General features: G+C 38.3%; 1 protein-coding gene across 1 annotated transcript in view; it reads right to left on the reverse strand.

Moving 5' to 3' along the window:
* CSMD3 (CUB and Sushi multiple domains 3) overlaps positions 1-24,637 on the reverse strand; it is a 576,345-nt gene that overhangs the window by 447,801 nt on the left and 103,907 nt on the right. Inside the window, exons 7-9 of the mRNA XM_018567203.1 lie at positions 14,085-14,206; positions 8,723-8,826; positions 6,902-7,014 (exon numbers count right to left, since the gene is read on the reverse strand). Coding sequence (XP_018422705.1) covers positions 6,902-7,014; positions 8,723-8,826; positions 14,085-14,206 — 339 coding nt within the window. The remainder of the gene's footprint in view (positions 1-6,901; positions 7,015-8,722; positions 8,827-14,084; positions 14,207-24,637) is intronic.

Here is a 24,637-nt window from a genome sequence, read left to right on the forward strand (position 1 = left end):
ATTTTTATTATTATTAATATTATTATTATTAACAACAGTATCTTTATATTACACATCAGGATTTAATGTATTGTTTCATAAACATCCTTATGTATCATAATTGTTCCATTTAAATCTGTGTTGCCTTGATTTGGAAGCTAATAAAATGATTTGTACAAGGTGGCAGGTGTGCCTCTAGAGAATCCCAGACATTCTGAGCAGCATTTAGGATAATAGTTTGTTCTACATTCCTTGGTGCTACAGCAGCAGGAGCATAGTTAAGCAGTGCCTATAATCCAAAGAGTAACACTAAAATTCTATAACAACCCAAGTATAAAAAGCATTGATATTGACAGATAATTAACCATAGTGAATTTCTTTCCTAGCATAATTAATTAATCATCAGAGATTATGTATTGTTAGAAATGCAAGCTGCTTCATTAAATTCATACTTAAAGCACCCAGATGTGTTCCTACATGCATAATGACATCCTAAAATGCTATTACCGTGAAAAGACAAAAAATACTTTGACATGATGAGCCGAAAAAAGCATAAACACTTAACCAAATGTATTTTGATTCTGTGCATAAATTCAAACGCATGAATGGCTAGCATAATAAGTTAATATATTAATGCCCTCACTTCACTGTTGTTACATGTCTCTGCAGACTGACATCCATCTGAACAGAACAGTAATCAAAAATAACAATTCTGTGAATTTGAAAAAGTTATTTTTTTTCAGAAGAATCAAGTCTTGACAGATTATTTAATAACCACCTAGTCGTTTCAAGTTGCTGGCCTTCTATATGCATTTGATATCTGGTAAAACCCGTAATGCTTTGCAAAACTACTACATTTGGGAGGGGGTTCTCAGTTGCATCTTCAGATGCAACACTGGCACCACTGTATACATAATAAGAACGGCTCACAGTGAGTGGTAATTGGTTCAAGGCTGGCGTTCACACATCCAAAGGTAAATCAAAAGAAGACTTTTATTGCACAAGCATCAATCATAAAGGCAGCAGCTTAGAAGGTTACAAATATATATAACATTATTCTTCAAGGTGATACAGTCGTTTAAGTTAATATATACTACTATATATTATATGTTGTGTGTGCACAAAAGCATTATGAGATATAACATCTAGTGGTGTGTGAATCTACTCAGATTTGCCAAGGATTTGGCTAACTGTGTTTAAACTGTGTTTAACATTCAGCTAACCTGAAATTAGATGTTTATTATATTAAAGTCTATTAAGACAAATCTTGCTTTTGGCCGTTTTTAGGGCTAATATGCAAACTACTTTCAAAAAAGGCATGTGAAGTTGGGTGCTGCAATGGGATATATGTACTAATGCAAAAAAAAAGAGTAGAAATTACTGTACAGTGGGGAGAGGTCTTTTCATGTGGCTTCCATGGCAACATTAAATATACACAAATCCTTAGGCGATGCCCTAAAGCTGTCTGTGGTGTTACAGAACAGTACAGAACAGTAAGATTTTCACAGACTGTCTTAGTGCCAGCATACACTGGCACTGCACATTTGGCTGTTGAACTGTTTTTTTTTCTCGTAAAGGTCTAGGCCAAAATAAATTAAACAGCAAGGATGGGCCCAAAATCACTAGAGACAAAAAGCACAGTTGAATCTTTACAACAAGAATTACAATACTGCATAGTAAAACTGGCCAGCAGCAGGAGTGCTTAGAGGCCTGAATATAGGGTTATGCTGATTGCAAGTAATATAATGTGAGGTGGTTAAAGTGCACATTGTTCTTGCCAATAGTTTTTCTTTTAAAAGATGCAAATGTTTGCTGTGAACAAAAGGCAGGTTAAATAAGAGGTTAACAGTAACAAGTAAATGCTCCACCTTAAGCACCTTTAGGCAACTTAAAAAATGTCCTTTCAACATAATAAATAGTACCAGCAAGATACCACCCCTGAAACAAAAGCCAATTTTTTTCTAATGGAAGACATGTAGGACAAAAAGCAGTTTAAGCTAAGCCACTGGCCCTATTAACATAAAATAATAACTAATATATCCCCCAACCTCCCCCTTAAAAGGGAAAAAAAAACAAGCATGTATCTCAAAAGTTGAACCTGTAAGATATTCCTTTAATCCAAATGTAGTGGCAAACCCTAACCTTATCCTGAACAATGTCATCAAATGTCATCAGAGTGTAAGTCTATCAGAATAGAAAGAGAATGAGTATTGGCAGGCAAAGACTAAGGGGTCTATTCACAAAGCAGCCGAAGGATCTAGCCGTAGCTTGGGCCGATCCTTCGGCTAGCTTTGGCCCCAGGACCCTTCGGTTCAGTAGAACCAAAGGGCTGCTGTACGGGCTATTCACTATAGCCCGTACAGCTCCCGAACTTGGCCGAGCGGCTCAGTCGAACCGAACGCATATGCCTTGGCTCGGCTGTGCCGCGCTGAAAGCCGAAGTTGGCCATTGGCCGGCCGACAGCCTGCTGGCTGGCTCCGGCCACTTGCAGAGACAGATCAGCGTCCCCTGGTTACCAGGTAACCAGGGATGCTGATCTGTCATTACCAGACATCCCAACTCTCCCGGATGCTCCGGGAGTCTCCAGCTACTAGATAACGGCTTCTGACAGCTGGGCGGAGCCAGCCGTGATGTTACGGCTGGCTCCGGCCACATGCAGAGAGATCAGTGTCCCTGGTTACCAGCTAACCAGCGGCACTGATCTCCAGACAGCAAACTCTCCCTGGCACTCCGGGAGTCTCCAACTCCCAGCCACCAAGGAGAGAAACACTGATTTTTCTTTTTTTTTCTTATTATGACACGGAGCCGTGTCTGAATAGAAAAAAAAAACAAAAAACATTTTGGCCATAGGAATGCATTGCTAGATTGCTATTGGCTATTTACTGTTTAACACAAACAAAATATAAAACAATTGATACAACCTTTTTTAACATGCAATTTTTTTGTGTATATTAGACAAGAGGTTGTTTTTCTCAATATAGAGGTCAAGAAAGGTGTCATGAGTGGCAGAATTACCCACTGAACTTTATGTACTCACCTGGGGCACTCATACAGGGGAAAATGTTGTAATGTACAAGGGCAGGAGAGGTGACTGAGGTGGTGAGAAACAGATTAGCTTTAAATTGGCAAAGCTACAACTGCTTTTGGCACGCAACTTGTTCTCTGTTCCCAGGGGAGTTTAACTGGCGATACCAACACTCTTACACAATATGGCAAGCCAAGTAAATTTGCTGAGCCAACTTTTAACTCTATAAACACAATTATATTAAAAGTAAAGACAGAGAATATTGTGTTTTCTTTCTTAGTTATTTTCATAAATATTACATTCGAAATTGATAATGACAGTATAATTTAAAATGTTGTACATATATAGGTTTAAAAATCTGTTTATCTGCTGTACTTCTTTTCCTTTACATGGTGATTACAAATACATTAATAATCATGGTGTTTCATTTTTAAACAAGGCAGTTACAGACTTTATATCTGTACTTTGGATTTTTTTCATTGTTACAGATTTGAGATGCATTTTTCTTTATTGTTTTCTTTATTTCATTGTTTTCTGGCTACTGTAATTGTATTGTAAATGTATCATGCTCATTATGTGTTATTGGTGCCATAAAGCCGGGGTAAACTAAGCTGAAACCCTGCTACTTTCTTTTATCCATGCAATGGCATGCAAGGTAGAATTTTTAAGGGGGACACTGTGCACTTAAATATTACATATTGATTTAACATGGATGGTTCAATGGAACATTGTTAAATTACAAAATTCACATGTAAGCCATAGATCAGGCATCCGGTAGCTTTAGTACAACCCCCATATTGGGGTTATTTACCCTTCATTCACCTGGCCACAAATAAATGTACATGCTACGGCATAACTTTTCACATTTTGTATATCAGAGCTTACTGTTCTGTTCAAACAGCCAACTAACCAACTGGTTGCTTGAAAGAAACAAAGGTCCATCAGTCTTTAAATCCCTTAGATAAAGATCAGGAACCTTCAAAAAATGTAACACTATTATATATATTTTTTGGAAAAAGAATTTCTGACTCTCGAAATTACCTAGTCTATATGCATTCATGCTAATGAATTACACATTTTAGACCAGTATTTTCTGAAACATGGGATGTATAATTGTTGTGTTAAAAATTATACTGCCTGCTCATTATAAACAGAAGACCGAAATGTTTACTTTAGGGCTTTGGTTACAATATTTGAGTGAAGATGCTACTTTTCCAAGAAGGTGGATATGTATAGCAAATAAGATATGCATCTAAGTAAAACAAAGACAAAAATAAAGACTCTGCAGAGATTAAAACTACAGTATTTGAGGGTATTCATCACATATATAATAGTACCACAAAATATATAATGTAGGTGAGTGGTACAATTGATCCTACCAAGACCACTCTCAAAAATGTAAAAATGAAAAATTAGAGGCTGCATTCATGCATGATAATACTAAGTCCACCAAAGTTGTGGATGATTTAGACCAGTTAATCACTAAGGAGCATTTTCATCTTTTACTGTATTCAATACATTTGCCTCACCTCCCACTGTCATACATATCGGACATCTCCTTTTATCTAGAACTTTACTTCAATCCGTGAACACTTGATAAAACCCTAACTCTTAACATAACCCCTAACACTGATAAACGAACCCTTAACGTGTTAATTTAGCTTAGTGGCTTGGGGACTATTAGCAACAAAACTAAAGAGTTTTATACCAAAGATGTTGGAGCCAGAATATGCTGACCTAATGTTTAAAAACTTACAACAGAAAAAAAAATACAAATAATATTAATTAGTAAGAATGTAAATAGTAACTATCAGTTTATGGCAAACCTATAATTCAGACTCTTTTCAGTTAATTTTTGAAAGGAATAAAACATTTTCTCTTAGCAAAATGAATGTCCACTATGGAAAGTGTATGTTTACTTGTCTGTGAATGTTCTCATTTATCCAGGTCATGATAAAGCTTTTAGTGTTTAGTCAAATTCAAATGGGCTTTTTATGTATTGTTAAAAATGTGTCATGCCCCTCTTTAGCTCCATTTATATCCACACCGGTAGCACGGACACCTTAATCCAATCACCATGGAATGTTTAGATTTTGATTTTTCAAGAATAGGATGGGAAGTGTGAAAGTTGTGGAACCACCATGTGGTTATAGTTACATAATTCCATCTTTGGTGTCAGAAAGTCTGCATAGGTGTTAATTCCTCTGTTTTTATGGTTAAAACTGTGAATTGTTCTCATATCACCAGGTTAGAGATGTTAACATGGAATTATATGTGGGGAACAAATAGTGTTGAAGGCCCCCAGGCCTGTTGAGGGATGGTTATTAAAGTCTGACATACAGTAGATGGCCTCTTTAACCCCTCTTTAAACTGGTTATCTTTTGTGTCTAAAGCACCCCCTTCCATCTTGACTCCACTAGACAGGAGGGTTCTTATATTGCCTATAAGGCAGCATTACCATCCCATCACCATTGGTCCCAGAGCTGCTTACTGCATGTACATGTATAACTTCTACAGACAGAAATAAGGCTGTGCCGGAGGATCACCTCTTTCTCCCTTTGTAGCTATCCTGTACAATAACCTTAGACTATTTCTGGGGAATAATATCAAGTCTTTCGAGATATCTGGATCAAGAATAGAACACAAATCTTGAACACAAACTCAGTGGGCAAATACATCACGTTTATGCAGGAAGAGGCACAGAATATCTAATTACCCTTTTCCACAAGAAACAAAAAGAAAAACAATAGACTAAGAACATTTAACCAGAACAGTCAGAGCAAATAGCTCAAAACAGTTTAGCTGAAGTCAAGTTATTTAAGCATTTAAGATCAATCATGGCAAATGAATTCTGGAGTAAAAAAATCTCTACATAGACGTTTCTCATGCTTTGCCATTTTGATTATAGAGAAAAAGCTTATGCCGCTTTATCAGCCTATAGGGTATACCTTAGAAGATATGTGGATGAATGAACACACTTTTAACAATTGCTCAGAAGTCTAGTAAAGAGGTGGTCCATGAACCATCTGTATCCACAGAGACAGTTGGTGTCCAGCATAGAGGAGAGAACTGCACGCCAGAGGATCCAGTTTATGAATGGCCAGGAGTAGTTCTGCACAGATCACTTCCTGTTCCTTCATAATTGGGGACATAGTAAGCATACTATCACTCATCAGTTTGTGAATGGATCGGATGCCTGTGTGCTGAGCGATTCCTGATCAGTAAGTGCTGGGGCTGCAGAGCAGAAGATTGAGGACTCTACATCCTCTATCTATTTTTCCCCAAATCCCCCTGACATTAATGTATAAAAATAGGTTAAAAATATTTTTTAAAAACCCACACATAATGTACATGTCCAACAGTGTCCACTATATTGTGCAGTGTATTGTTAATCAATTTAGATTTTCCTGATATTTCTATAAAGATCTGTCTGGTATGTGGAAAATCATGCAATTCAAAAAGCAAAGCAATCTTGAAACACGAGTTGTATTATCATCTGCAATTTGACAAACATTCAGTCATGTTATTCAGAAGTACAAGAAAATACCCAATTTGTTATAATAACATGCATATGTGGTACAAAAGCAGGGAACTGCGTCACTCCAAAGATCAGTGTGTAATCTTTAATCCATTAATTGGCATACAGCAAATATCTCAGATCAACATCTCTAACACATTTCATGAAAACTTGTACTTAATCATAGAGCATTATATGTGTAGTCAATGCATCCATTTATAAGAAAACACCCATTTGTAAGGGTGTTTTTCCAATATTGGCTGTGATATCTTCACATATAATGCTCTAGGATTAGGTGCAGGTTTGTGTTAAACGTGTTAGTAATGTTGATCTGAGATATTTGATGTATGCATATGTGCTAGTTATAAATGACATCCTACCTTTATAGTTCACCTTAAAGCCGATTGAGCCAATGCTGTCATCAGTTTGTAAATGAAGCCACATCTGATTAGTTATGCTCACTATTAGGTCTGGAACAAAGCTTCCTGTTAGCCTATTGTAAAGGAAGAATAGGGATAATATCATCATACCATGTTTTATGATTGTACATTATTTAATAAAAAAGCAGGGGTCAAAAAGTTTAAAGGACCACATGTCCAAACCCCTCTTCAAGTTGGTAAAGTTCTACAGTGTTACAAGCTCATTCTTTAGATCCAGAATCAGGGCTTCCAAACAACTAACTTGCTTACATATCACATAACTGTATTTACCCTACAACGGTTGTTCAAGGAGTGCATATATAGACCAGAATGGGCACTGAGTCACATTACCACGCATGCAAGACATGGTTGCCTCTAGCCTTATCTGAATACCTATTTTTTTTTAGCACTGCTACAATTTATCATTCTGTTGTATATTAGTTGCAGATCTTAACCCTGGTCTGCTCAACTATTCCTTATAGTGCACTACACCCGTATGTTAATTGTGCACTAAGCAAAGCAAACCTCCCTTGTACCGCTGCCCAATCCAAGCCTCACAGGCACATCAGCCCTGTTAAGGTCCTCTCCCAGCACTACCCAACTCGCTCTGTCAGCAGAAAGTGTATAGCAGATGCCCGATCACTCTCAATAGTGACTATAGTAAACACCCACCCTCTCACCACATCTCCCCACACAACCACCCACACACTCTAGAAACCAGCCCTCTCAGAGCAGACCTGCATTCTTTCACAACTTTTTCCTACATGCTCACACATGTTCATCTGAACCTCTCCAGTCCTCTCCCCACAGACACCATCTCTCACAGTGCCCCTCTACTATTCCCTGAATTTGGGAGCTCCCCAGAAGGCTCCTGTTCCTGTGGAAACTCCATTCTCACTCCAGAGAGACAGTCATACATACAAATCTCTCATACCCCTTGAAGATAAAACAGCAGTCAAACCACAGACAGCCATACCAAGATTATGCATGTGCACTTTTACTCACTCTGGAAGATACCTGCCTAGCAAAGCTTACCATCTTCTTTAACTTACTCATACACCCTGAAATTGCATTCTTTATGGTAATCCAGAAAGAGGCTATTTTACCTCTTACCTCTGTGGGCTCGTTTTTCTGGCCACTCCCCTCAAACTTCTCTGGTCTCTGCTGGCAACCAACTGTCTGCAGCAGGGACCACACATGCTGTCCTCAGTCAGCGCTCACACACATCACTCACACACATCACTCACACTAGCTCCTATAATCACCATGGCCGCACATAAATCCCTTGGCCTGCAATGTGCTCTTTGCTTTTGCTGAAATGCAGAGCTGCAAAACCCCAATCTTAAATCCTCATTGTAACCTTAAGCACTTCCCTGATAAAATGTATAAATATTTTAAAAATCATTCTTACCTTGCTCATAAATGTTATAATTTTCCCATGAATGCCAATGTGTGCTCCCACCACCCAAGTCCCTAAACTATTGTGGGAGTGCTTATAAAATGCTGCTACTTGCAGCAATAACTCTCCAAGTCAAAGCTGAAACTACAGCTAACACAATTCCTTGCAGTGTTCCCTGAAAGGAGGACACAGACATTTGGGTGTGATCATAAAGAACATGCATCATGGAGATGGAACCTGCATAAGCAGGTCAGTGGAATGGGCATAGTTGGGTTGTAGGTTGTGGTCTGCAGTTGACTGACAGGCTAGGTGTTCATACAATAACAACATTTAAAAACAAAATAATTATAATGAAATATAATTGCTAATCAACATGTACTTACGCTTGCAAAACAGTTTTTGGATCTCCGACTTCTCCTCCATCTCCAACTGTCAAAGTGTCATAGCCTATTTCTAAATCAAATTCTTCAAAATTGATTTGAATAACCTGAAAGGAAGTAGCATAATACAAACCTGTTCAAATGTATTTAGGGCCCCTGCTAAGCATAGATAAGTCAATATGGAACATGTTGAACAAAAATGTTAAATGTTCCTAAACCAGATGGACAAATATAAATGATGTCTCCTGTTCAATAATAATGTCGACATGATCCACCATAAATTTTTTCAACAGTACCACTTAACAATTTAATGAGCATTGAATGCTAGGGTCACTGGTGGGGAGACAGAGGTTATTTTAAATGTTATTTAATATGCTTATAAGCACATTGTTTATTTAAAGAGAGAGATAAAAAAACACCATCTGGAGAACTCACAATGCTAACAATCACCCCATCCCAGTTTATAGCATGCATCCTCATAAAGCAAAATGATTAAATCAAGTACAAAAAAAGTTACTTTATTAAACATTTTTCGGTTCCAAATATCTGGCCAAATCTGTTGCAGCTGCTTTACTCAGTTTGGCAAAAATATTATTAATGGTCATTGGTCATAATAGGCCATACTCAGGTCATAGGGTTCACTAAGCTACGTTTATAAAAATCATTATTATCTCCCTAATGCATGATAAATACCAAGGTCAGGGAAAATTTCAAATGACCTGGCAGTTCTAACACAGGACATTTAATGAGGTTTATTTACCAAAATAATAGAATATTCACTCAGCCTAGAGGGACTCAGTCACTAAATAATGTGCTTCCTGTAAAAAAAGATAGGATTTCATTTTTTCCTGCACCACCAACTGCTTAAAGGAGAACTATGAGGTGAGTGCTTTTCACTCACCTCATAGTTCGAGCTGACCTGTGTCAATGAGACTGTCACAGGTCGGCTCAGTAGATCGGGAGGTGAGCGAACACATACCGCGTTCACTCACCTCTCGATCCTGTCACAGCCCTCTGCCGTTACAGGGGAGGGGCTGGATTCCCCCCTCCCCACTCCGATCCACCAGCACTGACTGGCAGATCGGAAGGGGGAGGGGGCAGGTACAGCTGGCTCTGCCTCTAGATAGGCAGAGCCAGCTGTCACTCACACAGCTGGGTGGATCCAGACATAATTGTTGGGATCCGCTTCAGCTGTGGCGTCTCAGTATACCGCGAGCAGTAGCTTGCGGTATACTGAGCTTAGGGTGACGGGAGGATGCTAGTTTGTGTCCTCCCATTACCCTAAGGAGAACTATTGGGAAAAGCCTTAACCCCATAGTTCTCCTTTAAAGAATCTTCAGATTCTGACACTTCTGGGAGTTTGCAGATACCGGGCCCTGCTCTGCATTTCTCCCACTGGCCCCTACATCAGTACAAGACACAGTAGGGGTTGGTAGAAGGAACCACATGCATGGCTGGGGACCAAGAATCTGACTCTCCTTGTTATTTCTGATTTTGAAGATTCTTCAAGCAGTGGTAGTGGCACAACCAAAGACTACAATGAGAATCTTCTTTGGAAGGAATCATTTTTATTTTAGCAGCAGAATGGCTTTAGTGAATTTATTCATTTTGCTTGGTATCTAAATCCTTAACATTGTTTTTCAGGTTGCTCCATCTTCCTTTGATTACACAGTCATGTGCAGGGGAAAATACATGATTTTCACTTAATTTCTAACTTAATTATATTCTTTTATTTTTAATTTTCTTGTTGAAGTTTAGGTACATGATTGGGTATTCAGAGAGGATTAACTAAGCAAAATTAACATTCACTTTGCTAAGTGTCTACCTTTAGTAAATCAACCCCATAGAGAGGATTATTTAAACAATATTTGTATCCATTTAAAAGGAAACGTTGGTAAAAAACTTGTTGGTCTAGTCAAATGTTGCATATCATGCAATGGATCTAAAAAGGTAAAATAAAAAACGTACTTAGTTTAGCTCAAGAATCAGTTCCACAAAAATTATATTTAAATTTTACACCTATTTATACACCTATTTTAAAAGGAGTCAGCCCCTGGCTTCTTCTATAACTTTAATACTCCAACAGCGGTGCTTGTCTGCTAGAATTCCTAAATCTTCCAGTCTACCTGGGAATTTTTGGCATACCCATTTGCACGTTACACTTTTACCAATTTCATTACCTCTGAAAAACAAATTACGGGATTCAAAAGTGGGATGAGGGATACCCCTAATGGCCACAGTAGGTGTTAAGAGCCCGGAAACCAAATATAGAGAACGATAGTGCCCCTGAGAGATACAAGAAACAGGTGGTTTCAGCATCTACCAAATCTATCGAAAACCAAAATACTAATTCTTGGGGGGACTGACTGTTAACAATTGCTTTAAAATGTATAAATCACCTACATCACACAAGTTCAGTGAGTGCAAAAGCTATTAAGTACAGCTTTACCTTTTGTGGCATTGTGTGGCAACACCACGGTATAATGTGGCATCAATTTCACCCAGGACTCCCAGCCAGAGGAACTGAGCATTTCCAGCAAAGTAGTTTTACCTGAAATTCTTTCAGGCATTTTGGATTAGAGTTGGGATTCTGGAACCAGGAGATTTCTAAGAGAATTGGGAGGGATGAAATCTCCATTCATGGGTCCGGGCTTTTGTAGTGACTGATGCGCAACCCTTCTGAAAAGGCTGCTTGCTGATGTTCAAGGTTCCAGCTGGAAGACAAAAGAGGTGTCTGTCCAGTAGTCAAGAGGACTCCATCCTGGAACCAGTCTTTGTGGCAAGTCTGTTGGATACAGCCTGCGTGGGAGAAGTTTAAAGTTTCAACCTGAAGTGGGTTAAACTTTGAAAATATTATTTTGCTGAAAGACAAAGCTGAAGTTGTGTTGTTATGTTGGAGAAACCCCTGTGAGGGAAAACTTCTGTGAACTTTAAAAAAAGTGGGCAAGAAGCCCTAAAAAGAAGATGTTTGCGAGTGGACTAGGTCCTACGTCCTATGCACTATTATTTGAAGCTAAATCTCACACTTTATATAAAACTATTGCCCCTCTTAGATATTATATAAAATATCAGACTTCAGATGCAGCATGGTCCCTTTCTACACTGCCTGGCTTTCAGATGTGCTGGACATTTTTACCAATAGAAGGATATTTATGTATATTTTAAGCTTTTTATTTTTGCACAACTGACTTACCTGACAGCTCTACAAAGAGAGAATATGGTTTCATGCTGGATTATCTCACACAAAAATACACAGGAACATTGGTTTTAGCAACAAAAGGTACATAACAAAAATAACTTTGAATTGTTCTAGGATTTTGTGACAAGCAGCTGGTGGAAATGACCAATTTCATGTTCTTAAACATAGATTTATGCCTGAAAGAAAGCACTAATGATACATGAGTGCAATCAATTGCACCAAGAACATTACGAATTTGAGCAATATTGTAAAAGTCGTGTTTAATTTCAACCTCACTGCAAGGCTCTGTAGGGAATTTAATGAACAGTTTTTAATACCTGCTTTAATATCAAATAAAATGCTGAGAGCAATGTAGTGAAGAAATACTTCTGGCAGAAAGTCTTTTATTTGTCCGAGTTCAAGTCTTTACCGTCTTAGACAAATGGCAAAACCTTAGCATAACCACGCATGTATATTCTGATATTATGGCTTGAATAGAGAAATGTAACACCCTACAGAACATTTACTTTCTTAATTTACATTTACATCCTTAAAAATTGCTACATATGATTGCTTGTTATGATTAGGGCACAATGTATGCAATAATAGTGAAAGGACATTTTAAATATAAAATGTTGTAACATTTTAACAGCAAGTTTTCTTACACCCTCACACTAACTGATGGACGGAAATTTGATTAGTAGTAATGCATGAAGTTGAACATTTTTACATCCCAACATTTTATCAAAATGCAAAAGTTTTCAGTAAAATGTCACCATGCTAGTAAAATGCATCGGCGTCAGTGGGAATGAAATTAAGACATATTTTGTTGTTTGGATGCAGTATGCTTTAAATAGTTCCTGAGGGCTATGTGAGCTGTTTTCAACTATCCTACACTGCTATTTTTGAAAAAAAATGGTTTATCATTAACCTCATTATTTTGTGTACAGAACGAAAACAGACAGTGAATAAAAAGGAAAATAAAAAGTTAAAGTGACAGTATACAAATAACATTCAATAGAAAAAGCAGCTCAATAAATGAAGCTGAAAGTTTTGACTTTTTTAAAATTACACTAATACACTACACTAATAGCAAAATCATGGAAATCCCTCTTTTCATGTTTGTGAAAAGCAGTGAAAAGCAGAAGCTGAAATAAAGGACTGATAAAAGATTCTAAAAAAATACATAAATTATGAAATCTGTTTACTAATGATATCAACTGGAGTCATGTATATGCTCCTTCCCACTTGCCCCCTATTCTTGCGGTATCAAAAGTACAAAAGGTAAATTGGAGAAAATTAGCATCTGGCCTCTGTGCTTAACCACCTTCCGTCCATAGCCGTTTGAGAATGGCCGGACGGAAGTCTGCTAGGAGCGGGAGGGCGTCTCAAGACGTCCTGCCCCTCCCCCTCTTGTGTGCGGCACTCAGGGCGCACACGAGAGGGAAAACTGTGAGCGTGTAAACAGCCAGCGATGGCTGTTTACATACAAGCGATCAGGCATCTCTATAGATGCCCGATCGCAATCTCTGCTTCATCAGCTTCTGTGGGGGTCCCTAGGTGACATCAGAGGTCTTGGAAACTCCTGATGTCTCCATAAAGAGGACCTGTTTGGTGAACTGGCTATTACATAGGGGATTTCTTAGTCCCCTATATTATAGCAATAAAGTTGTCTAAAAACATGGTGATTAAATACCACCAAAAGAAAGCTCTATCTGTCCCCAAAAAATGGTATGAAATTCGTATCAGTACAGCATTGCATGACGGAATAAACGTCAGTCAAAGTACTGCAGCACTGAATACTGAAAAATGGCCTGGCCAGGAAGGGGGTGAAACACCCCGGTCTTCAAGTGGTTAAAAAGGCATACATCTTTTTTCTGTAGACTCCTCTCACAGCACTCACCCACATGCTGAAGGGTGTATGGACTGGAATCAACATAGTGGGGGACTCACAAGCATATGGCTTTGCATGATGTCTGCAGTGATGCTTCTCAACACATATATGCAACGTATGGATCCACATGATGTGTCTTTCCTGGAACAATCATACCGTGGCTCCACAGTACCAACAAAAATACCATGAGATTTCACATTGACCTCTAGCCTTTAGTTTGGTATGTGCAACAGAATCTTTTTAGAGAAGACATTTGTGGTTTTAGAAAATATATACTCAAAAGTCATACTTGCCTTGTTGGGATTTTCAGCCGTAATAACCCAAACACATTGGGCATTGCTGTCATATTGAAATGGGAAGTTTGGTGACATGAATGAGCCACTTGGACCTTGAACATTTGATCCACATGTCTTCACTGTAATAGAAAAATACATTTATGTTCCCATAACTAAATATGATATTAATATTTGCTTAGTGTACTTATGTATACTTAATTTTGGATCAATATTATAAAAAGAAAATAATGTTGTGTTTTCTATTCAGAACAGAAGAAGTGGTTGAATCACTAAGGATAAGTACACACACATATATATATATATATATAAAAAAAAAATATATATGTATACACATACTTAACATATATTTACTTTGATTATTCCTTAAGCGCAACTGAAAAATACAATCTCCATAGAAAAGGCAATTTCCTCTTTCTCAATATCAATTAAACTTTAATAACTAGTTAATATGTTTTTAATTATATATGATTTAGAGAGTGTGTTTTCATTACCTTCAGACCCCACTGAACAACCATTTTTGTTATTCTCAATAGATTAAGTGAATTCCACAGTCAGTATAATTTTATTTTAATGTGCTTAATTATCTTTTCAGTGTAAATTTGTTTACAACCCCAGTGAAAACGTAGTGTATGTTTTGTCAAAAATAAACCAGGGCTGGAACAGTCTCAGAACCACTTGTTTGTGTTTTTCATACTCAGTTTGGGGACTTTTAGGAAAAGTATTGTCAGATGGGCTTATTTACTAAGGAAGTTGAGAATCTTGTTAACTTTGAATACCCAATAATGTGCAGAAGAAAAAATAAGCGAGAATTTGCATTTTACATTATGGTATAATGAAAGTCAATCTTCCCATCTCATTTAGTAAATCTGCCTGATTGTCTTGCTGGAAAGTGAGAAGAAATCTTCCATCAGTGATAAATGCCTTTGTGTCTTCTTTCAGAAGATTTCCTTTCACTTCCTGTTGCATGTCCAAGGAAGTGAAATAAAATCTGCCTATCAGTACACAGATAGGAAAATAACCTGATAAAGGTTTTAACACTTCCCCATTCTGTTCAAAGCAACACTTTAGTATTAAAAAAATCAGTCCACCACATACTGATATATAATTTCCTGGTAGATAGTAGATAGTAAATACCAGCTGGCATTTTTTGTCTCTGTTGGTGAGATCTCTGTGCTTGATTTCCTGGCTCTGTCCACCTGTTTGCAATTATGAGGGGCTTTTACTATTTCTGCTGGATTTTGTATTTATTTTATGTTATGGAGAATGAAAAACTGGTTGTTGAGACATAAGAAAGTGGATGAGAACACTATAAACTCCCAGGGGGACAGGAAAAGTCAGAAATTGTGGCAGGAAAATCTCACTTTTGGCATATGAAAGACATAAGAAGCTTGGAAATGATTATGATTAGGCTACATAAATAACTTAAACATTCCTTTTGGACCTGGCCTTTAGATGTAATTAGAATCCATCAAAATTGTATTAAAAAGGTTATAAATCTATATAAAGCTGTAATGATAAAACTAAGGGGTTTATTCACTAAGCTGCCATAGGCAGCCGAGTGACTACTGACCGACTAACTGCTGTTCGGCTATTCACTGAAATCAGCCGTACATCGGGTGGCTTTGTGTGGCTTCGGGTCGGCCGAACATGTGCAGCATGTTCGGCCGACCCAAAGTGCAGAAGGAGTTCGACTCAGCCGATCCAACATCAGGATCGGCTGAGCCGAACCTCCGGCAGGCTACTCACTGCTGTTCGGCCTATTCTTATAGATGCCGAACAGCAGTGAGTGAATAGCCGAATGCCGTTGGCCGGGCGGTTCTGCTGCCATCAAAAAAGAACACACCATAGGAATGCATAGCTAGATTCCTATTGGCTATTTCACTTTTGCAATAGCTATTGCACCAGCCCTCTGCTGCTGTCAATCACCAGAAGGGGACCTGATGGAGAACTGCAGGTCCTCCTCTGATTATTGACAGCAGCTAGTTTGCTATTGGCTATTGCAAAGTGAAATAGCCAATAGGAATCTAGCTTTTTCTTCTTCTGACTGCAGCCAAGAGCTCCGATGTCAGAAGAAAAAAAAAAACGAGCAGGGAAAGGTTTACTCTGCTTGATCGAGCAGAGTGAACCTTTCTGGGAGAAAGTGTTCACTCCCGGGTGGCCAGGAGCCTATTAGACTCCCAGAGCGCCCGGGTGAGGAATGACAGATGGCGTTCCTGGTTACCAGGTAACCAGGAATGCCACCTGTCATTACACATTGAGAACATGGAGAGGCCGCTGTGATATCATAGCGGCCTGACTGGGTTCTCAGCGTGTAATGACAGCGTCCCTGGTTAGTTGGTAACCTGGGATGCTGATCTCCCTGAAAGTAGCCGGGGCAGCCGTGAGATGATGGCTGGCTCCGCCCAGCTGTCAGAAGCAGGCTGTCGGCCAGCCATTTAGCCAGCTTCGGCTTTCACCGCAGCTCAGTCGAGCCGAGGCATATGCCTTCGGCTCGACCAACTTCGGGAGCTGTACATGCTATAGTGAATAGCCCGTACACCAGCCCTTCAGTTCTCCTGAACCGAAGGGGTCATGGGGCCGAAGCTAGCCGAAGCATCAGCCGAAGCTATGGCTAGATCAGTAGAAGGCAAAGCAAAAATTGACATACCCTACAATTACAATTGCATTACAATTACTTTAATTGTTTACTTTTTGGATATACATAGTGAAGTAGAGACATTCAATCTCCTTGGGTTTATTTTTTGAAGGGGTAGTGATTGTTCAGATCAAAAAGAATCACCTTGATTCTTGTCTACGCAAGAATCACTGTGACTACCCAATCATGTACAGGAGAATTTAAAAACAAGTCAACACAGCTTCACTTTATTAATTTTGCTAAGTAAACATTTGAGCTCCTTTAGTAAAGCATCCCCATCTAATCAGAAATAATACAAAGGACATATAAACTATAATGTCTCATTTTCATTCAAACGTTGTTGCCCTTGAACAAAAGGAAATTTCTAAAAACAAGAAACTCCTGTTTTCTATATAAGGCCCCTGTTATATGTAACATATTGGTTATTCTGCAACTGAATCACTTTCTCAGTTATATGAACACAAGCACATATGCTGCTTGCTGGAGACTAAACTAAAGCTGTTTGCAGCTAACTGCTTTGAAAAGATTGAGATGTGTTAACAGAGAAATGGACCATTTCTAAATAAGTGACCCACAACACTGAACTATCTCTGCATGTTATTTAATTACCCTGCAGCAGACCTGTAGAGGTATCGGGTTTTATGATCATTTAAGACAAACATCGGAACTATGTCAATCCTACTAAATGAAAACGTGATTGCAAACATTATACAATTAGCCATCAGAATGTTAGCATTCTGCAGAAGTGACAAGCATGCACCGGTGAAATTAAAGGAGACTAGCTGGGGAGCCTGTCACTTTTTCTGTACTAGTATCAGTAAATGAGGGAGAAGGCTTGCCTTTAAAAATGACCCATGATGTTGTAAGACAAACATTTAAGCTGCTCTGGAGACTTGCTTTTCAGTCCTTGCAGTATACAATAGATTTAGCACCCATTATGGCAGACAGCAGTGAGAGAAGATACAGATATAGTTTCTAATTAAATTACAATGCAAAAATAAATATTTTGGATAGAGTAGAAAATAGTTAAAATCTATGTCAGGTCTTCATTGCTGTCTGCTGTCCATTCCCCCTATAGAGAGATTTAAGTCTAAATTTGTCCTGGTGATCATTGTCACCAAGACAGAAAGTGATGTGAAATCCAAAATATCACTTTTTTTAACATTGTCTGTGTCCCACTGAAGGGATTTTCTTCACTTCCTGTCCCAGAGATCCAAAAGGAAATGAGATGAAATGAGGCAAAATCTGTCTTAGATAGTTTGAATGGGCACTCTAATTTATCAAAATAAGAAGCTTGAAGGATAGCTTGATATACATACATACATTGCAGTTTGAGCACTCAGTCTTCTAGTGCTTTTAATACTAAGATTACATCTAACAAGGACTGAAAATCATGTGCGGGTAGTACACTAAAGTGTACTAAAGTAAGCATGGAGAGTAGACAGTAAGATGAACTGTAACATTTCCAAGAGATTTTGAAGTGGCTTTAGCTTGTGTGGTGTAATTGAAGATTTTTTTTCCATTTGAGCAAGCTATCCTTCAAGAGTTGAAATCCATTGAGAAGAATTTATCAAAACTGGAGCAGACAAAATCTGGAGCAGCTGTGCATGGCAACCAATCATCTTCTCTCTTCAGTTTGCTCAGTTTGCTTAGGTAAGGTTTGAAAATGAGAGAGATAATCTGATTGGTTTTGTCTGCTCCAGTTTTGATAAACTGGTCATAATTTTATTAACATGTGATTCAGAGAAAACATAATTTACATTTGTCACAAGTGAAGGAAAATAATACAAATATCTGATAAAATCTAAAGAGAATAATGCAAAACCCATTTCCAACCTTTAACTTACAAAAGTGATTACATAACACAGCTGCTGTCATATGACATCTGCCCAATTCATAGGTCTATTTGAATAAGTACACCTGTTTCAGTGACAGCTGTCTAAGAGAGAATTTCCACTCCACAGACAGGAAGTGTAGAAAAATCTGCCGAATTGGGCAGAGAGATAAAAAAGGAGGATTTCACAAAAGTTCACTCTATCTAAAGCTTAAAAATATTTGACTTTAGATACACTTCAAATATTTTAGAGTATCTGCCCCCTCACCCCTACTCTATCTATCTATCTATCTATCTATCTATCTATCTATCTATCTATCTATCTATCTATCTATCAGGGGCGTAACTAGAAATCACAGGGCCCCATAGCAAAATTTTGTATAGGGCCCCCCAACCTGCACCCCCCTCTGGTGCTTGAACTACAGCATATATTATCATTTACGATTAATAATAAGATTAAATGCCGTTTGCAATAGATCAGTGTCCCTGAGCTTAGGATACGTGCGCCCAGAGACAGTGATCTATTCAAAACTGCATTTAATCATATCGCGTACATTACGTGTGGATTGCCGCTTACAGATATGGCCGCTGTCACCCAGTCATTAACTTCAGTGTGTACAGCGGCCACATCTAAGTGGGACACCCAATATTCCTGTCACAAGAATATATATGTTTCTGCTGCAGGAATGCAAGAATGTCCTGTGTAACGAGGCCTAATTCTTTAACCGTGCGACCAATAAAGCTGGGAAAATGAAATTTGCAATCACACAAGGGGGGTTATAATTATAATTTAAAATACTACAAGGGTTTATAATTTGTAACCCCACTTTCCCCTGCTTCACTGGATTGGCAGTGTTATTTTAAGTTGTTATTGCACTGCCACACCAAAGTAGGATTACACAGTGCAATATAACCCACTTTCCCTCATTTCTTTGGCAGTGTGGATGGATGCACAGAGTGGGTTGGCAATGTGGGTGGGTGCACAGAGTGGTTGGCAGTGTGGGTGGGCGCACAGAGTGGGTGGGGGCACAGAGTGGGTGGGCGATGTGGGTGGATGCACAGAGTGGGTGGCAGTGTGGGTGGGCGCACAGAGTGGGTGATGTGGGTGGGTGCAGAGAGTGGCTGGGTGCACAGAGTGGGTGGGTACACAGAGTGGGTTGCAGTGTGGGTGGGTGCACAACGTGGGTGGCAGTGTGGGTGGGCTTGTTCACACCACATACAGTGCGTTCCAGCACGGTTAGCTGATGGAATGCACTGTATCGCATAGTAAACTCCTCCCTGTGTTCCGGTGCATGCAGCATTTTTTCCAATTGCACTGGATCACAACACAGGCACTGATGTGCCCCGCGTTCTGGTACGGGCACTTGCACTGCGGGCAGGGGGGCGTGGCTGTGGTGCCATTGACTTCAATGCACCACAACGCCCCTTCCCGCCCCAGAACGCACGGCAGAGTTTACTATGCGATACAGTGCATTCCAGCAGCTAACCAGTCTGGAACGCACTGTATATGGTGTGTACAAGCCCTAACCCTGCTTTCTCTACTCTACGAGTCTAGGACCTGACTCCCCCCTGTCCCACCCCCCTCATTCAGTTCCCTGGGAGTGGGAAGGGCGATTTGCACATTAATGAAGCATGGCGGGATTTACATATGAATACCGCGGCTCATTAATATACAAATCCTACAGGTATCCTTAGGTTCCGTGTGACTGCACAGATTTTAACTTGCGGCCGCATGGAAGTTAAGGATCCCTTAGCCTCTCTCCTGCTCCCGACCGGGCCCCCCTCTGGCCTTGGGCCCCATAGCGGCCGCGTAGGCTGCTATGGTGGTAGACACGCCACTGCTATCTATTTATCTATCTATCTACACATCTTGTTCTCTCTCTATCTATCCTCACACAAACAGGAATTTAATTTACTAATGGAAAATAGGCTGCTTCCTTTGCAAGGGAATTTGTACTTCGAAGGCATGGTTTTCCTTTAGTGAAGTGAATAAGATAAAGTTCTGCTGACTTCCATCACCAAATCACATGTGAGCAAAAATACTATTTTTAAATTTTCCTTGCACATGATTGGATATTCTTTACAAGTGTAATTTTCACCACATTCACTAACCTAAGGGAAACTTCCCCTGCAGAGTGTAAATACCCTTGTAAAGTCAACAGCCTATTTGCCTTTAGTAAATTAACCCCACAATATCCACCTCTCTGTCTGTCTAGCTATCAAAACATATGTTTTTTTTCATATAGCACAGTCACACATTTTAGATCTGCGATTTTGGGATGTAATTCAGATTTATGGTCAGAAAAAGCTTGTTATTAAGTTTTAGGAATTAGTTTATATGTACTGAATAACCATTACAATTTTCTACAGCCAGGACTTTGGATTTCAGTTACATATAATATAGGCACTTAATCCCAATATGTCTTTCAAAAAGGGGAAAAAAAGTAAAAGCAAAACGGAATATGTTTGGCAGGTTCTTTCATATCCATTCCTCAGGCACCAGAGATAGAATGGCATTACTCTAAAATCTGGCTTCACAATCATTTGTTAGTCTGTTAAGGTAGAGCCTTTATTCAAGCACTTCTTTGTTTACTCAAGAACAGATTGGATTTTCTGCCAGCTAGCACATATTTCTCCCTTCATTTAGGTTAACAGCACATTGTAATATTGAGGTTTGCATTTACGATATTATTATATCAGCATCTCTGTTTTGTCACATATTTACTTTGATTGCTAAGTAAATATGATTACATTTTTTTTCTTTGAAAAAGGGACTGCTAAATAAAAATTAAAATCACATCCTCTAATCAATATTCATAGAATGCAGCAAAGTTTGTCATTGCCATCTGTTTATATAATATGAAAGTTAAGTTATTTACAACATTATTTAAAACTAATTAGGGAACAATTAAAAAAATACAGCATCAGATTAATTGGTTGCACGTCATCCAATTATTTATTTTACTGCTCCGTACATTAGAGAAAACTGGGTACTTAATTTGTGATGATGTAACAACGTGTAAAGTAAACTCATTTCTCTGGTTTTATTGTGTACAGTTACAAAACAGTTTTAAATGTAAACTATTAAAAATGGCTCTGTTTCATTATATTAAGAAAGACATGCTTTAAAGTTTGGATTGACAAGATCTTCATTGACCCAAAACTGTAAAACTGGCAAGTCCTCATTGTGGGTTAGCAATGTACATTAGTTTGATTTTGACATGTGCAATACATTTTGTTCCGAATCGTCCAAATTTTCAGAAATCAAACATTTGGACACATTCGAATTTCCGAATCCCAATGCATCCGAATGTGTCTTAATCCGAATTTGCATTTCCGAATTTCGGATCCCATCCAAATTTCATTCAAAAACTAAACTGAATCAGACATGCAACTTTTCTAGCCAATCAGATGTGTTTTTCAATGTAATGCTTCCAAATGGGTCTGAATACAAATTTTAATTACGGTAACATGGGAGCCATATACATATGTACATAATATACTAAAGCTGAATGGCATTCGGGATCTGAATTTCCTAATTGCATTCAGGAGCTCCCGAATGTCATTCAGGTCTGAAAGTCTAACCTTTAATATGGCCCCCAGACCCATATTGCTTTCTGGAGCTCCCGAATGGTATTCGGTAATTCAGAAATTCAGACTCCCGAATGCCATTCAGGTCTAGGAGCTACAGCTTTAGTATTAATATCTGTATATGGTTTTCTGTGGTATTCTAAATGAATATTCGTAAACTCATCTGAAACTAAGGAACACTCAAGTTTTGTTGTGAATCCAAAACCTGAACCAAATTGAATTTCTGACACGAATCCCAAAATAATTAAGGGTGTTATTCACGAAGGAGCCGAAGGATCCAGCTGTAGCTTTGCCGGCCGTTTGTCCCACAAATGACAGCTGGTTATAGCAAGCTGTGATCTCACGGCTGGCTCCGCCCAGTTGTAATGACAAATCAGCATCCCCAAATGACCTGGGGAGCTGATCTGTCATTAAACAACAACTGGGTGGAGCTATCTGTGATGTCACAGCCGGATCCACCCAGTTGTTATTCATTGGCCAGGAACTGCTATAAGACTTTAGCAGGTGCCAGCCAATAGGAAACAGTTGGGTGGAGCAAGCTCTCACTGCTAGCTCCGCCCAATTGGTTTTTTAATTATGTTTTATTTTTTTAAATATCTTTATTTATTTTTTACTATTACTTTTTTACTATTACTATTTTTACTATTTGATATTCACTCACTGCCGTTCAGCCCCTATGAGAATGTTGTCCAGATGTTGGATCCGCTGAGTCGAAGTCCTTCTGGGCTTTTTAGGTGACTCATTAACAATGCAACGAAATGCAGTTAGATATAATGCCATGTGACTCATTATTGTAAAGTAAACTTCATATTTAATAACTTAATTTCATGATTAGCAAAACATTGTATATAAAAAAACATAACACACTCATCTAAAAACAGGACCATTATATATATATACAGCATGTCACCTCTAGGAATCCGTACAGATTTATATTGTGCAAAATAGCAATAATATATTCTTGATTACATTGCAAAAGTCCATATTTAATTAGATCAGTCAATATATAATTACTTAATTCAGTCAACATATTGTTACATAATGCTCGCCCTCAGAAATCTTATACATGGCCACCTCTATAAACTTCTTGAAAAAGCTAAGGCGAAACGCGTCTGGAGAAGTACAGATTTTGATTGGACCATTTAACAATATGAAATTATGTAACAATATGTTTTTATATACAAGTTTTTGCTAATTATGAAATTACGTTATTAAATATGAATTTTACTTTACAATAATGAGTCACATGGCATTATGTCTAACTGCATTTTCTTGCATTGTTTATGAGTCACCTAAAAAGCCCCTTTTTTTTGGTATTTATGATTGTATTCAGGGGTTGGTGTCTCGGTTTAGTGCTGATTCCAATATTTTTCTTAGTGCACTTCAGGTCAGCCGAACATGCAGAGCATGTTTGGCTGACCAAAGGCAGCTATACAGAGCCAATGTACAGATGATTTCTGCCAATGTACAGCTGGAATCAGCCATACAAGCCAGAAGTAAATAGCTGAACAGCATTCAGCTTACTTCACTCGGCAGCTTGGTGAATAACCCTTTAAATTTCCAAACCAAACCGAATTTTTCCACAGCTTACAGTTTATGAACATAGGACGTTCATAAACTGCAAATACATTAGGTTATTGGAATTAGAAGTGTCATTATAAGAAGAAAAATAATTATTTTGGTACATCAGCAATTTCTAATCATACTTTATTTAAATTTATTTGGAATACTGAGAAAATATGTAATATGCAATATAGATTTCATATTTCAGTTTTAGTACAATAAAGCCACTAGAAGCAATTTTTTTAAATGCCTTAACTTATGGCAGTCATTTAGTGCACTGAACCTTCATGATCTGATCATGTGTGATGCAAAGTGACACTTTTTCTTTTAGTTTTGGATAGAGTAGAGAAGAGTTAAAATACAAATGATTTTGCTAGCTGTCCACATCCCATTGTGGAGACTGTCCCTCACTTGCTGTCCTAGAGATGCTATAGAAAGAGAAAGTCTCCCGTGAGGGGAACTCACATCTCAGACTACGGTCACCAAAAAACTTGTTCCTATTGGATGAACTATCCTCATCTCTTGCCCTGGTGACAATTCTAAAACAAAATATTTAGAGGGGTATTTTATATCTCTATTTCGCTGAGTATACATCATTTATTTTAATGATTCTCTATACAACAAATTTAACTTGTGCACTTAGTGCCAATAATGTGTTAACAATCAATATGCACTTAACATCACTGCTACATTGACAAAAGCCTTTTAACTAAGTAATAATAAGCCAATGGCAGTCTTTATTGCTAGAAGCATTTGGTGATCTATATTTTTTTCATCAATATCTAACAAAGGATGTACTATTTGTTTGGACACTTTCTGGGGTATTAGTTTTATTCATACTTAGTTGGAAAGTGCAAATAAAGTTAGCAAAACATACAGACTATTTTTTTTTCTTTCTTTCCATTCAAGCATAAGATAAGAGCTTGA

This window comes from Nanorana parkeri, unplaced genomic scaffold (assembly GCF_000935625.1).
Source record: "Nanorana parkeri isolate BGI_ZX_2015 unplaced genomic scaffold, ASM93562v1 scaffold1019, whole genome shotgun sequence".
In the NCBI taxonomy this organism is placed as follows: Eukaryota; Metazoa; Chordata; class Amphibia; order Anura; family Dicroglossidae; genus Nanorana; species Nanorana parkeri.